Source organism: Ranitomeya imitator, chromosome 5, assembly GCF_032444005.1.
Source record: "Ranitomeya imitator isolate aRanImi1 chromosome 5, aRanImi1.pri, whole genome shotgun sequence".
In the NCBI taxonomy this organism is placed as follows: Eukaryota; Metazoa; Chordata; class Amphibia; order Anura; family Dendrobatidae; genus Ranitomeya; species Ranitomeya imitator.
Window position 1 is genome coordinate 264,251,791 of NC_091286.1, and position 13,423 is coordinate 264,265,213.

The window sequence follows — 13,423 nt, forward strand, 5'->3', positions numbered from 1 at the left end:
TCACAATTGTTTTTTTTGTTGTTTTCTTTTTTTTTACTATGTTCACTAAGTGCTAAAACTGGCCTACCATTATGATTAGCCAGATCATTACAAGTTCGCAAACACCAAACATTTAGGTTCTTTTTTATTTAAATGGTGAAAAAAAAATCCAAGCGTCTCCATTTTTATGTGTCTCACCCATCCCTCATCTGGCACTGGGTGAGGGCGTAGGTTTTGTGTGCCAAGCTCCTTTTTTGGTTTATAGCATTTTGAGATACATACAATGTTTTGATTGCATGATTTAGCATTTTATAGCAATGTTGCGGCAGCAAAAAAAAATACATAATTCTGGAGTTTCGATTTTTTTTTTTCTCGTAATGTCAATTACCAATCAGATTCATTCTTTTTATATTTTGCTAGATATTTATATTTTGATAGCCATTTTGAATCTGCAGGTTGTCATGCCAAGCCATTGGCTTCCTGTGGTCATGAGACTTGCATTCAGTTTGCATGGGTTAAATGCCGTTGTCAGAGATTGACAGCAGCATCTAACATGTTAACAGCCATGGGTGGATTATGAATCCACCCACGGCTGTTAGAGGCACATGACAGCTGATCGGATCAGGTGCGGGTTCAGCACCAAAGAGGGGAAGCGACCTATGAAAAAGGTTAAAATCCAAGAAAACCCAATGTGCTTTAGTTGGATAGGCCACCCTTACTGATAGCTATGTATCCATGAGTAAGAGTGATATATCCACTTGATGAGCGTTGATTTTCTTGGCTTTTTTCTTGTCCTGTACTCTTTGTGGACTAATTAAAAAGAAGAATATTTTTTAGAAGATTAGCTTGAGTGCTGGACTATGCCTCTATTATGTTAGTTAGATGGCACCTGCCAGCAGTACCACTTGTATTGCCATGGCTCTATGGCATCCTTGGGCATTGTTGTGCCCATTTTACTTGTACAGTCACTCCACTGTAAACTTGATTCCCATTGAATGACATACCTATGTGCACTGTCCTCTTACTATGAGGACAGAGTATCCATTATCCTTGTACTGTAGCCTCACTGCGCATGATTTAACTACAATGACGCAACTGTTCGAGCAAAGTCCTCTTATTATGACATTGTTTAGTGTAGTATTACTTAACTGTGATATGATTGAATTATGTGTCACTTTGTAGTCCATTCTGATCTCACTAAACTTTTAAGCACCTCTGGCTCTTTTCCAGAGTAATGTTTCTGAGTGCAATGAAAATCAAATAAAACAAAAGAACACATAATCCCAGGCTTCCACGAGCTGACAGGCTGCACTAAAGACTGCAGAATGGTAGAGAAAGAGAAGGCTGAAAATGGTAAACATCCCTGTACTTTCTCCTTTTTTCCTAATACAGTATGTGCATGTGTGCATGGTTACACATTCTAATGGTCAGAAGCGTAACTACAACAGGTGCAGGGGTTGCAATTGCACCCAGGGGCCCTAAAAAGTCCCTCTGGCCTATAGAAAAAGACTATTGCTATTAAAGATTTAAAATATTTGGGGGTGTCGTTGGAGCTTTTGCATCAGGGCCCATAAGTTTCAAGTTATGCCACTGCTGATGGTATACTTTGTACACAGCATAATAGAAAGACACTTTATAACCACCAATGTATTATCACGTCAACTTCCTGTTGCTTCATAGAGTTATATTTTTTGTTAAATTATTCATGATTCATGTAAAATGACTATTAAGTATTGCATTGTTACTGTGTATCTATTAAAATTGGTATATAAAGAAATTACCTGTCTGCGATATCACCAAAAGCTACTGCACCGATAAGTACTCCAACCATGAATATAGGTTGAGCCAATTTAGCAAGCCATTCATGGTCACATACCAGATCCCAATCTGTTACAATGCTGCTTTCCAAATTTCTGTGATCATATTGATATCCATCAGAGCAAGAATATAAAGTTTTATTTCCATGAAATGTATATGTTGGAGTAAATATCCCCTCACGTTTATACCGGTTGCAACGATACAGTTCCCAAATTTCTCCATGTTCCTGCTGTGCAACAATGGGATCTTTGGGTGATGTCCATAAATCCCAAACTTCATTAATCTGAGATAGAGTTTCATTGTGAAGCAGTAGGAGGCTCACATTTCCTTGAGGTCTGCATACATACTTTGGAGTAACAGCAAGGAACACTGAAGCCAAGTAGTGAATGCCACAAGAAGTAGCTTGAAAGGCACATGTAAAATATACATACGCTTGGAATCTGTAGAAAATACAAGGCATGGCATTAGTTAACACACAAAAATGCAAACCAATAATGAATATATAATAAACATGTACATTTGCCAATATGACCTCCGCAAGTTGCAAAACTGAGGTTGCCTCTTCTATGTCTTCAAGGGAAAAGTGGCCATGAATGAACATTTAGTTTCCAATAAAATGTACCGAACATATGGAAACTGTTTGAGTTGGTGGAGTTAAATGGGTCAGACTGTTACACCATGGAAGAGGTTGTGGAAAAGAAAAAAATATCCTTAATTGTGTTTAAATATAAAATATACAACTTGTTCATGCAGTGATAGAAATTCATCTTTTGGCTCAAACCTAGACTGAAAGTGGAGCTGCCCGAATTCGGGACCATGACTGACAGCTCTAAATAGGTTCACATTTGATAATGATATTACTAGAATAAGTTGTACTGTATATGTTTCAATTCCAAAAACATTTACCAAGATTTAATTCTAATTGGACAACTGCTTGTGAAAATCCCTGTAAAGTGAATATTCACCTTTGAGCAAGTTGCTGGGGTCTTGAGTTTCCCATTAAGGCCGGGATCACACATGCGAGAAAGTCGGCCAAGTCTCGCATGTTAATACCCGGCCTTGCCACCTGCACTCCGAAGCGGAGCGTGTGGCTCCATGTATTGCTATGCGACCGCACGCTCCGCTCTGGAGTGCAGGCGCTAGGGCCGGGTATTAAAGGGACACTGTCACCTGAATTTGGAGGGAACAATCTTCAGCCATGGAGGCGGGGTTTTTGGGTATTTGATTCACCCTTTCCTTACCCACTGGCTGCATGCTGGCTGCAATATTGGATTGAAGTTCATTCTCTGTCCTCCATAGTACACGCCTGCAAAAGGCAAGATTGCTTTGTGCAGGCATGTACTACGTTGTCCCTTTAACATGTGAGACTCGGCTGACTTTCTCGCATGTGTGATCCCAGCCTAACATCCATTATACTCATTACTTGAGTCGAGCTCGTCCGAGAGTCCGACCTGCTCGATTTGAGTACTGAGCATTCAAGCATTTTAGCGCTCGATTATCACTACTGTTTATACATGGGTGTGCTCTGTATATACATATGTGTGTGTGTAACATGCATTGTGTGTACCATACTATAAATGCATTTTAAATGTTTCTATGTGAAGGTGCATTATGTTAGCCAGGGCTGCCACCAGGAATTTCAGGGCCCATACTGGCAAAATGTTTGGGCTTCTTCGAGACTCCGCCCAGGCACCACCCCACATCCGCTTGCAACCCTCCACCACGTCCTCACCAATCACATATTAAAAGTTCCCATCTCAACAGTGATGTAAAAAAAAAAGAAAGTCTAAAAGGCTTTTATGCTTTCCTTCTTGTGACGAATGCCTCATTAGTGACAAGAGCGAGCGGAGGTACCGCTGTTAGGCTCTGCTGTGTAGAGCAGTCATCACACAATGGACTGGAGGGGACCCAACTGAATTGCATAAGAGAGTGATCTGTACAAAAGGTCTGCAGATATTCTTTAGCACTCACCTATTGTGAATAGTGGAGCCTGTGCTACCTATACACAGTGCTGATATCTCTCTTTCTACTGTAATCCTGTGTGTAGTAATATCTGGATAAATGCAGAAAACTGATTTGTACAGGCCAAGAAGTGGCGTCAATTATTAAATGTATGAAAACTCCATAATTTTATGTAATTTTTTATATAGATAGTGACATGTGAAATTTAAAAACAACATCAGCAAAACCACTGCCAGAATTGCCGTTTTTTATCCTTTTTGTCTCACATAAATTAAGCCCTTACACAGCTCCATAGACAGACAGCAGTCAGTAAGTTTGACCTTAGTAATACTTAGCAGATTGAAGGCAGAAGACAGGGACGGCCTCCAACTCAACACTACATGAGCAGGGAGTGGACCACAAAGAGTAGTGGGTGGGTCAGTAGGTGAGCAAATGGGAGGTTGGATGAGGGAATGGGAGGTTGGACGAGCAACCAAACGCATCCCATCACTTTTGGGCCCTCAACTCCTGCATATCATCTTCCACAAGGTATCGAAGCATGCCGGCAGCTTAGGAACAGAAGGTGAGCCAGCAGCATCTGTTGTCACAGATGTCAGATGCGACCGGCCCCCTCTGCTGTGGCTATGAGTGACTGGGGCTGCGGGGCTTAATAAACCAAGGTAAAGTAATTAAACCAGGCCTCAGGGTGCCACGCAGTCTGCCAAGCTGTTTGTATAGTGCATTGGCTGGGCTTCCTTAATGTAAGCTGCACAACTTGTCTCACCCAGTCCAAGCCCCTCTTCTTTGCTTCTGCTCACGTGGCCCCATAATCCAGTAATTGAAATATTGCCCTGATGGTGGCCCTGATGTTACCCCCACTTTGTCTAAAACTGGACCTGATGTGGAGACCTGTTGATCAATGTGCAAATGCTGAATAACAGGAGCAGTACAGTACACTATATGGTTTTGTTTAGAAGCTACAGGTCAGAATGTATTTTACAATAAGCCCTATCGTAACATGTATTAGTAGTAGCAGCTAGTCAACAGAGTTAATTTTGCTCAATATTAAGTGATAAAAATGAAAGTAATAATCTGAAAAAAGTTTGGCCTTTTGGTTCAGCCTTACACAACAGTTTCCCATGTGGCCCCTTGGAAAAATTACCGTAATTACTCACCCCTGCACTAGTGTAATAAATGGCAAAAGGCATGTTAAGAAACATTTCACCCCACAGTGCTGATGAAGTGGAAAATTAAAGCAAATTGTCTATTTGGCACTGAAACAAATTTTTGCCATTGCATCTGGGAAAAACAGTTGCATTGCTGAAAAAATAGATAGAAGTAGGTAGTTGGTTTCCATGAGCAGTTGATTTTTATACAGCTCATTTAAAAATTGTCAAAGACTAGAACTAGAGCCATGCCTTTCCTCAGACTACATTATCCTACAACGTTTATAATTAAACCGAAAACAATGAACTGGTGTATAAGTTGATATGCATGCAAAATAGAGGCATGTTCACATTGGCCATTAAACAGACACCGTCTAAGACAGAAACAAAATCTTTTTTTCTGCTTTAATTTTAGGTTTTTGCATTTAGTGCAAGTAAAGGAATGAGTATGTCCTCCTTTTCTTTGAGCTGGGCATTACATTTATATAACTTCCCATTTGCACTGTGTCCATGTTCAGGACCTGGTCCTGCTGAGCCCTTATTCTCACTGATGTCACTATGAAGCACAGTAAGGTTTTAACACCAGAGGTTAGAACTAGAGTTGAGCAAATTTTTTCAAAATTCTATTACAATCGGTGGCGAATATTGCTTTTATATTCGCTGAACGTCATTGGAGTCAATGGGAGTAGAAACTACAGAATATGTTTGGAACTGATCATCAAACATAAGTTTGGCACGAATAGGGTACCAATATGGCATGAATATGGCAAATTCAGATTCGGTGAGCAATTCCAAACATATTCGAACAACTCTAGTTAGAACCATTCTGAATTTGGGGACAACTTGATGCTGGTGGGATGGCTTTTACACTTTTTTTTTTTTTTTTTAACCAAAAACAGTATTTACTAAGTGTCCCATTTACTGTATTTATATGCACAATTACTGCTACTTATTTACTTACAGCAGGATATATGTTCATTTTTTTTGTCTAAAGATTACAATTTTAAAATAATATTTATGAAAGAATTCTGTCAATGTAACAACTGAATTTTAGAAGGGTTGTCCACTGCTACGATATTGATCACCTATCCATAGAATATACCGTACTTTCAAGTAACAGTAATGAACATTGAGGCCAAGTAGTGGATGCCACAAGAAATAGCTTGAAATTCATGTGTAAAATATGCATACACTTGGAATCTGTAGAAGGCACAACACATAGCATTAGACTACACCCAAAAATGCAAATCACAATGAGTATATAATAGGATAAATCATCAATACCAGATCATTGGGGGGGTCTTACACCTGGCAGCTATTATTCTGGTGGCTGGAGATAAGCAGTGTGTAGAGTGGAACAGCACAGCTCCGTACATTGTGTAATGACTGTTGCTGAGAATTGCAGATCAGTTCCCATACATTGTTTAAATCTGGCCACCACTGGAGCCGATCACAGCTGATCAGTGGGGATGCCAGGTGTCGGACCTCACTGTTCTGATATTGATGACGTATCCTAAGTTGTCAATATCATAATAGCAGACAACTTCTTTAATAGGGCATCTATGGGCAACACAATACATTTTATGAGGCCCATGGAGTGGAGAATCCCTTTGCTAGACTATAAAGAAAACCTAGAATGTAAGAAAGACAAAAAATGATTTACGGTACTCTAATTTTGCATCATAGTATACCAAGTATCTGTAGTCATCATTTGCTTAGAGGGATTAACAGCTGAATGCTTTTGGAATTCACTTATTGGCATAGGTTGCTACTAAGAGATGTATTTCTCTGCCAAGAATCTGTCTATTTCTACTTAAACATAAACCACCATACATCCATGGTGCAAGCCTTCAATTACATTGGCCAATATCATCACATTTCTAACTTTAAAATATACAAAGCTTAGTTAGAACTCCATGAAAATCTACTCTTGCATGTTTCTCTACCATTAGAACTCCGATGTCTACATGTTTTAACTTTTTATTACACAATATCCCTTTCAACCTAATTCAGTTTTGATAGGACTTGGTACTTTTCCATTATCTGGCAATCATTACAATTGTAAAATACGTTAATACATGATAATCAGCCAGCACTATGTCCTAGGTGAGATATAAATGGGAAATTATTGTCTGTTACACTTTGGTCACTATAAACATGCTCTAAACAGCACATTTTAGATGGTAATCCTTTCGTAATGATTAAGAATTATCATCCGAAACACGTTGACTAGAGCGTGTTCTCCATTCACCATACATGTGTAATGTTAGTTTCTATGTTGCTGTTTTTATGGAATTTTCTTGATAAAGAAAAAAAACTTTGTCACGAACTGTGGTGCTGGATCTATTTTTCGTGTTTACAGTACGTATTGTACCGTGACTCATGACACCAGGTGTAAGTGAGCTGCATTTACTTATTGCAGTTATAGACAGGTTTTCCTATTGCTAGGAAAATCTATACAGATGCCAGCCTATCGTCTATGTCAGAAAAATGTGTGAATACATTTTGGTCAAATTTAAGCAAGATGGCTGAAGTCAGAGTTATCAGGGTTATCAATTCAAAGAGTGTGTCCTGTCAGCCAGCACACATCCTGCTTTTGCCCGTTATTTAAGAAGTTGTCCACTACTATAAAGTTTGTTGTTTTTTTTCATAAATCTTGCTATTATGTGCCACTGAAAACATCTACTGTGTTTATTTCAGCAATATTACCTGTTATCATGCTGTAGCAGCACATCTTTAGTGCTGGATCCAGCTCTCATGGGGTTAATCGACAACTTCCTTTCTCCTTAGTTATTGTGGTCTAATACTACAAGTTCCATGATGCATTGCACTCGCCTGTAACTCTGCACCTGGCACACCCACTCCAAAACACACCCAAACCCCACCCTCCTCTCCCTCCTCTATGTTCAGGCTGATGAGGAGAGGTCATATCTTGGTCACAAGCTGTAAAGCAGCACCAAGAACTGCACAACCATGGTGATCAAGCTTTGAGCTTTTTTTTCCTTTCTCATCTATTTCATAGTATAGTTTATTATACATATATGATACTAGATGGTGGCCCGATTCTAACGCATCAGTATTCTAGAATATGCATGTCCACGTAGTATATTGCCCAGTCACATAGTATATCGCCCAGCCACGTACTATATTGCCCAGCCACGTACTATATTGCCCAGCCACGTACTATATTGTCTAGCCACGTACTATATTGCCCAGTCACGTAGTATATTGCCCAGCCACGTAGAATATTGCCCAGCCATGTACTATATTGCCCAGCCACGTACTATATTGCCCAGCCACGTATTATATTGCCCAGCCACATAGTATATTGCCAGCCACATAGTAAACTTCTCATTCATTCTCTGAACTGAAATACCCTGCATGTCCACTGCTCCCAGTGGCGTAGGAAGGGGGGTGCGGGGGGGGCGGGCCGCCCCGGGCGGCACAATGCAGGGGGCGGCACAATGCGGGGGGTGGGCCGGCGGTGGCTGAAGAAGAAGATGAGAGAGAGAGCGCTATCTGCGCTATACCATTTGCCATTACGGAGGCCGCGCGTGCGCAGATGATGGTAGTGCTTCCCGGGGCTTCAGGAAAATGGCCGCGGGATGCAGCTGGAGATCGCGGCGGCCATTTTCTTGAAGCCGTGTGCCCGTGTGTTCGCATCTTATTATTACCCGCCGGCCCTAACTTTCACTTTAACTTTCACTTTCACATCTCCTGAGGCGGCTGCCACTGCAGCGATTCCAGGAAGGCTAACGCTGGGGATCTCTGACTGGCTGCACAGCAGCAGCAGCTACAGTAACAGATCACATCACATCGGATTCGAATCGGATCAGAAGATTCATTCAGTCAGATCATCAGAGGCAGACTCGCTGCGCTGGGGTCCTGGGGATCTCTGCATGCACAGCAGCAGCAGGCAGCTACAGATCACATCAGATTCGGATCAGATTCATTCAGAGCAGCAGACTCTCAGGCATGCTGCGCAGCTGCAGTCCCTAACAGGTATTTTTAAGCACAGTTTTTATGTGGAATTTAATATTGGTTTGTGACTTTAGAGAGGGCCAGGCATCTAGGGTTTATGTACCACTTCCTTATGGTACTGTCTAAATGTATATTGTATGTTGTGACCAGTGCAACACTAAGGCTACTTTCACACTAGCGTCGGATTCGGCCATCGCATTGCATCGGGCCGAGATTCCGACGCTAGCGTTTGATGCGCCGCACAACGGGTGCAGCGGATGCATTTCTCCGACGCATCCGCTGCCCCATTGTGAGGTGCGGGGAGGTGGGGGCGGAGAGTTCTGGCCACGCATGAACAGTCTGAAAAAGCGGTCCGTCGGCAGCAAAAAACGTTACATTTAACGTTTTTTGCTCCCGGAGGTCCGCCACAACACGGCACAACCGTCGCACGACGGTTGCGACGTGTGTCAATACCGTACGTCGCAATGCGTCGCTAATGTTACTCTATGGGGCAAAACCGCATCCTGCAAACAACTTTGCAGGATGCGTTTTTTCCCCTAAACGACGCATTGCGACGTATTAAAAAAAATGCCAGTGTGAAAGTAGCCTTAGGCTGGCTACTTTCACACTGGCGTCGGAATCTCCCCGTCGCAATGCGTCGGGAAGAGATTCCGACGCTAGCGTTTAACGCTTTGCACAACGGAGGCAGCGGATGCATGTCTCCGGCGCATCCGCTGCCCCATTGTAAGGTGCGGGGAGGTGGGGGCGGAGTTCCGTCCGCGCATGGGGGGGGGAGGGCGCCAAACTCGGGAACAGCCCCGGGCGGCAAAAGCTCTAGCTACGCCACTGACTGCTCCAGTCCCTGACAGCAAGCAGTCTGAATGGTATCTGAGTCATTCTTTCTTCGGCATTGAATCCTGCATATATCTATATTTGTTAGCCATCTTAGTAATTGTTTTTGTTTATAGATATTTAACCCACTTCTGCTTGTCCTCATGCAAAGAGATCACATAACTGTTTCAAAGCGGTTTATGATCCATGTAGACCTGGACTCTTATTTATCTGTTCACTACATTTATTGTGTCCTGCTGTCTCAACTGAGTTAGATTGATTCCTAACGAGAGGGAAACCAAAAAAAAAGAAGAGATCTAAGAGCAAGCCTTCTATAAATGTAGACATACTTTGGGGAAGCATTCGTGCAGGGGTACATTCGTGCACTATTATTCGTGTACATTTATTCAAAGTGCTTTTTCTAAGTGCTGGCAGTTATACCATGGCAGTGAGACAGGTAAGACAATCTAAATCTATTCCCTGTTCATTTGGCACAGAACAAATACTCACCATATGTATTTGTATATTCTATATCCTGGCTGCCACATTCACCGCCCTTGCATAAACTCTTCACACTCCATCCATATCGGCCCCTCTGTCCTTCCCTCTCCTTTGTATAGCACTCAAGCAATGTGAACAGAGCATAACAGCGCAGATCCATTCAGTCCCACCATCCAACACAAGAGACGCTCTCACAAGTCACTTAACCATCTGCTCACTCTTTCTATCCTCCTTCTCCTAGTCGCTGGAGACATCTCTCCCAACCCCGGCCCCCTATGTTATAGCCAGTCAAACCTCCCAACTGCTACACTCAGAAACCCCTCTAACCTTATTAATATTCCATGCATGTCTTCTGTCTTTTTCAATTGTGCCCTTTGGAATTCTCGCTCTGTGTGTAATAAAATCTCCTTCATCCATGACTTCTTCCTTTCTAATTCTCTTAATCTCCTGGCTCTTACTGAAACCTGGATCCAGCAAGCAGACACCACCGCTGCTGCTGCTGCTCTTTCATATGGTGGACTACACTTTTCTCATACCCAAAGATCGGACAACAGAGCAGGTGGAGGCGTTGGTCTCCTCCTTTCACCCAAATGTACCTTCCAAGTTATCCCCCAAGTGCCCTCACTTGTCTTCCCTTCCTTTGAGGTCCATGCCGTCAGATTCTATATCCCCTTCTCCATGCGAGTGGCAGTGGTGTATCATCCTCCAGGCCCCTCAGTTCCTGGATCACTTTGCCACCTGGCTTCCATACTTTCTCTCCTGTGACACCCCCACCCTCATCATGGGTGATTTCAACATTCCCATTGCTTCTCCCCTCTCCCCATCTGCTTCTCACCTTTTATCTCTAACCTCCTCTTTCGGCCTCTCGCAGCATACTAACTCTACAACACATGAAGATGGAAACTCCCTCGACTTAGTCTTCTCCCGGCTTTGCTCAGTGGATGATTTCACAAACTCCCCTCTCCCACTCTCTGACCACAACCTTCTTTCATTCTCTATCAAGAACTGCCATCCCACTCAGGTCACCCCCACTTTCCACACTTATAGAAACATACAGGCCATTAACACCCAGAAACTTATGAAGAACTTGCAGTCATCACTGGCCCCTATCTCCGCCATCTCATGTCCTGATTCTGCTCTGAAGCATTACAATGAAACCCTGCAAAGTGCCCTGGATGAAGCTGCACCTCCTATACATAAAACAACTCAGCACAGACGGCGACAACCATGGCACACTCTGCAAACACGTTTCCTACAGCGGTGTTCCAGGTGCGCCGAACGTCTGTGGAGAAAATCTAATCTAACCAAAAATTTCATCCATTATAAAGTTCATGCTAAAAACATACAACTCTGTCCTTCACCTCTCCAAACAAACCTATTTCAACACCCTCATCACCTCACTGTCCAATAACCCTAAACGTCTCTGACACTTTTCAGTCTCTACTCAACCCAAGAGTGCAGGCCCCAACCATGGATCTCCGTGCTGAGGATCTGGCCAATTACTTCAAAGAAAAAATTGACCACATTCGACAGGAAATCATCTCCCAATCTCTTCATACCATGCACTGTCCTCCCTCCCCCACTGCATCTAGTTCACTCTCTGACTTTGAACCAGTTACAGAAGAAGTAATCAGGCTCCTTGCATATTCTCGCCCAACCACTTGCACTAATGACCCCATTCCATCACATCTCCTCCAGTCCCTTTCCCCGGCTGTCACCTCTCACTTAACAAAAACATTCAACCTTTCTCCTTTAAGCATGCCATCATACATCCATTACTTAACCCCTTCCCGACCTTTGACGCCACGTAGGCGTCATGAAAGTCGGTGCCAATCCGACCCATGACGCCTATGTGGCGTCATGGAAAGATCGCGTCCCTGCAGATCGGGTGAAAGGGTTAACTCCCATTTCACCCGATCTGCAGGGACAGGGGGAGTGGTAGTTTAGCCCAGGGGGGGTGGCTTCACCCCCTCGTGGCTACGATCGCTCTGACTGGCTGTTGAAAGTGAAACTGCCAATCAGAGCGATTTGTAATATTTCACCTATTATAACGGGTGAAATATTACAATCCAGCCATGGCCGATGCTGCAATATCATCGGCCATGGCTGGAAATACTAATGTGCCCCCACCCCACCCCACCGATCGCCCCCCCAGCCCCCCGATCTGTCCGGTACACTGCCCCGCTCCCCTCCGCCCTGTGCTCCGCTCCCCCGTGCTCTTGTCCGCTCCCCCCGTGCTTCAATCACCCCCCCGTGCTCCGATCACCCCCCTGCACTCCGATCCACCCCCCTCCGTGCTCCGTTCCACCCCCCGTGCTCCGTTCCACCCCCCGTGCTCCGTTCTACCCTCCCCGTGCTCCGTTCCACCCCTCCTGCGCTCTGATTCACCCCCCCATGCTCCGATCCCCCCCCCCGTGCTCCCCCCCCCATCCTATCATTCTTACCGATCCTGCAGGGGTTCGTCCGTCTTCTCCCCGGGCGCCGCCATCTTCCAAAATGGCGGGCGCATGCGCAGTGCGCCCGCCGAATCTGCCGGCCGGCAGATTCGTTCCAAAGTGCATTTTGATCACTGAGATATAATCTATCTCAGTGATCAAAATAAAAAAAAAAATAAATGACCCCCCCCTTTGTCACCCCCAAAGGTAGGGACAATAAAAAAAATAAAGATAATAATCTTTATTTTTATATAGCGCTAACATATTCCGCAGCGCTTTACAGTTTTGCACACATTATCATCACTGTCCCCGATTGGGCTCACAATCTAGAATTCCTATCAGTATGTCTTTGGCATGTGGGAGGAAACCGGAGTGCCCGGAGGAAACCCACGCAAACACGGAGAGAACATACAAACTCTTTGCAGATGTTGTCCTGGGTGGGATTAGAACCCAGGACCCCAGCGCTGCAAGGCTGCAGATTTTTTTTTTCCCCACTAATGTTAGAATAGGGTTAGGGTTAGGGTTAGGGGTAGGGTTAGGGTTTCGGTATGTGCACACGTATTCTGGTCCTCTGCGGATTTTTCCGCTGCGGATTTGATAAATCCGCAGTGCTGAACTGCTGCGGATTTATGACGGATTTACCGCGTTTTTTCTGCGCATTTCACTGCGGTTTTACAACTGCGATTTTCTATTTGAGCAGTTGTAAAACCGCTGCGGAATCCGCACAAAGAAGTGACATGCTGCAGAATGTAAACCGCTGCGTTTCCGTGCAGTTTTTCCGCAGTGTGTGTA

At 43.9% G+C, this 13,423-nt stretch overlaps 1 protein-coding gene across 1 annotated transcript in view; it reads right to left on the reverse strand.

Annotated features, from left to right (window-relative positions):
- The window catches only part of SLC22A16 (solute carrier family 22 member 16), a 174,727-nt gene that overhangs the window by 114,661 nt on the left and 46,643 nt on the right, over positions 1–13,423 (reverse strand). Inside the window, exon 2 of the mRNA XM_069726137.1 lies at positions 1,761–2,237. Coding sequence (XP_069582238.1) covers positions 1,761–2,237 — 477 coding nt within the window. The remainder of the gene's footprint in view (positions 1–1,760; positions 2,238–13,423) is intronic.